We start from the raw sequence: 2,500 nt of genomic DNA, 5'->3' as shown, positions 1-2,500 counted from the left end.
TCGGGGTGATGAATGTTTCCCTAATTAAGAATCCTTGCTTCAAAGGTTCTCTTCGGCTCACCTGGGTAGTTGAGTGTCTCTCCTGTTGTTGAGGACCTGTTGCTCAGCGTCCTCCCCCGCCCCTATCCGAGTCTCCCGAGGCGTTTGGTCCGAGCTGAGCCAGATTTGAAGGCGAGGCACCTGGAGAGTATACAGACAACTTAGAAGATTTAATTAAGTTTGGTTTGATGAGTAAAGATGATGAATGTGGATATGCTTGCACAGGTTAATAAGTTCACAAAAAATCATGTTCCAACATACACACTTATACGCAGATGAACGGTGGAGAATTAAGATGATTTTAGTTTTGTATTACATATTGAGGAAATAGAAAAAGAATCATATAGCAACGAAACGAATCAAAGACAAATGCCATATAGGAACCTGAAAACAAAGACGTGTAAAGCGCTCCAGATCCTCTCTGCATGCAAACACACACACACACACACACACATATGGCGGAGGCGACACGACGAGACGTTCCTAGATTTGCTTTTAATAGGCAAAGCCAGATGGAAATACTTGCCATTTGAGTGGAAAGGGGGAAGCAACGCTATTCAGAGTCTCAGTAGAGGTAAAACATTGCTGATTTCATTCTTGGGATAGAGTCAGAGAAGGAAAATAGTGATTTTCGTCACGACGCTACGGCGCGTCGACGGCGACGCAAAACGACGCTCCTAGATGAAAGCCAGATGTAAATCTTTGCCAACTGAATGGACAAAGGGGAAGCAAAGCTATCCAGGGAAACAGTAGAGGTAAGATATTGCTGATTCCAGTTTTTGGAAAGAATCAGGGAGGGAAAGTAGTGGTTTTCATCTCCGAAGTCGTTCGTGATAGGAAACAAAAGAAGATCAAAATAAATTTTTGTTTGTTTACATTACAGTGCGTTGTCTTTTTTCTCTTGTATTTACACTAATAATGGTAGATTTTGAAGGTTTCACACCCAGAAAGGTATGTTAATTGAAAAAGTTTTTCAATGTAGTGCTGGGAATGAAACAAAAAATAAACTTGGATACTCTTCTACGGAGGTGAATGAAATTCTAACAAACTTTAGTGATTTAATTTCCTCCCATTAGGCTAGATTGCACGATCTGATCAGAAAGAGGAGATTGATAAGGTGAAAAAGGAATATAAACCTTTGATAGATAAGAGAATAAGAGAAAAAAATCTTCTCGACACCATAGAGGAAAAAGAGGATATACCAACAACAAATGAGAATATGAGTGTCCTTTAAGGAGATTATGGAGCAACAAGGAAAATATACCCTAGAAGAAGGGATAGTCAAGGTTATATAAAAGAGAATCTCTTGTCAGAGATGTAGTTGACAAGACTAGATGCGTTCTTACTTTTTGGTTGCTGAGAAGAACACCTCACCTCGCTGAAGTTACTCCAGGAAAGAGAGATGCGAGGAAATTACCTCAATAACTATAGGGAAAGACTTGGATGTAACAGAACAGAATGATAGCAAGTGTATAAGAGGAATGGCGCATGCCCAATGAAAATAAAGTTCAAGTCACAAGCGATGGCAAACGAAGTAATCAACAAATCCTGAAAGTTAGCATGAGAGGAAAAGTTAAGAAATATTTGGATTAGGAAAAATGCTTAGAGGAACGAGCAATGAAGGTAGCCAAAGTAAGAAAATAATAGGAGGTCGGAAGAAGAAACGGTTTCTGAAAAGACAGCGAAGCAGTATTGCAAAAGAAACTATACAAGGAAACTTAGAGTAGTGTATGGTAATGTTAGTGGTTTACTATCGACTAGGTCAGTGGTTCCCAACCCCAGGGTCGCGAGGGTGTTTTTGAGGGTCGCCAGAGGGTCTTTTTTTAACTTTTTTTTTCATTCAAGTTTCAAATGTATTTAAATTCATTGTGCTAGTAAATATAAACTGAACTATAAAAACGAAAGTTTATAAACATTATGCAAGTACGTAGAAATATAACATGAAATGGTTGAATCTATTATTTCAATTAGGGTCGCGACTCCAGGCTAAGAGTGGATTTAGGGTCGCAGCCAAAAAAGGTTGGGAAACACTGGACTAGGTTGTAGATAAATGACTACTTACACCCCCATTCCACACACCCGTTCTTGTTCCCGTTCTCAACCGTTCCTAGCCGTCCTTAGAACGGCTGTTACTGCCAACAGTCTTATTACAAGCTCGTTGAAAAAAGGCATTGTGCCGTTTGATTGGATAAGGGCAAATGTAGTGCCAACTCACAAAGGTTGAAATAACCAGTCACCTCTAAATTATAGGCCGGTATCACTCACCAGCACAATAGTGAAATTATATGAAAGGATTGTGAAAGATCAGTGGACTAAATATCTGGAAGAGATAAACATTCTGACACAGTCAGTTTGTCTTCATATCTGGAAGGTCGTGTGTGTCAAAACTTTTAAGCTTTAACTCGAGAGTGATTGATGGAATGCAAGAGAGAGAGCGGTGGGTGGACCGTGTGTACCTCGA

The 2,500-nt window shown here is 39.8% G+C and overlaps 1 protein-coding gene across 1 annotated transcript in view; it reads right to left on the bottom strand.

The window, feature by feature from the left end:
- LOC143034950 (uncharacterized) overlaps positions 1-2,500 on the bottom strand; it is a 41,030-nt gene that overhangs the window by 30,382 nt on the left and 8,148 nt on the right. The window contains exon 2 of the mRNA XM_076201298.1: positions 62-180. Within this exon, the coding sequence (XP_076057413.1) occupies positions 62-180 (119 nt within the window). The remainder of the gene's footprint in view (positions 1-61; positions 181-2,500) is intronic.

Source organism: Oratosquilla oratoria, chromosome 18 (assembly GCF_046742065.1).
Source record: "Oratosquilla oratoria isolate Oo_2021 chromosome 18, ASM4674206v1, whole genome shotgun sequence".
In the NCBI taxonomy this organism is placed as follows: Eukaryota; Metazoa; Arthropoda; class Malacostraca; order Stomatopoda; family Squillidae; genus Oratosquilla; species Oratosquilla oratoria.
The sequence above is the reverse complement of the archived record's forward strand: the minus strand, read 5'-3'. Positions and strand labels throughout refer to the sequence as shown.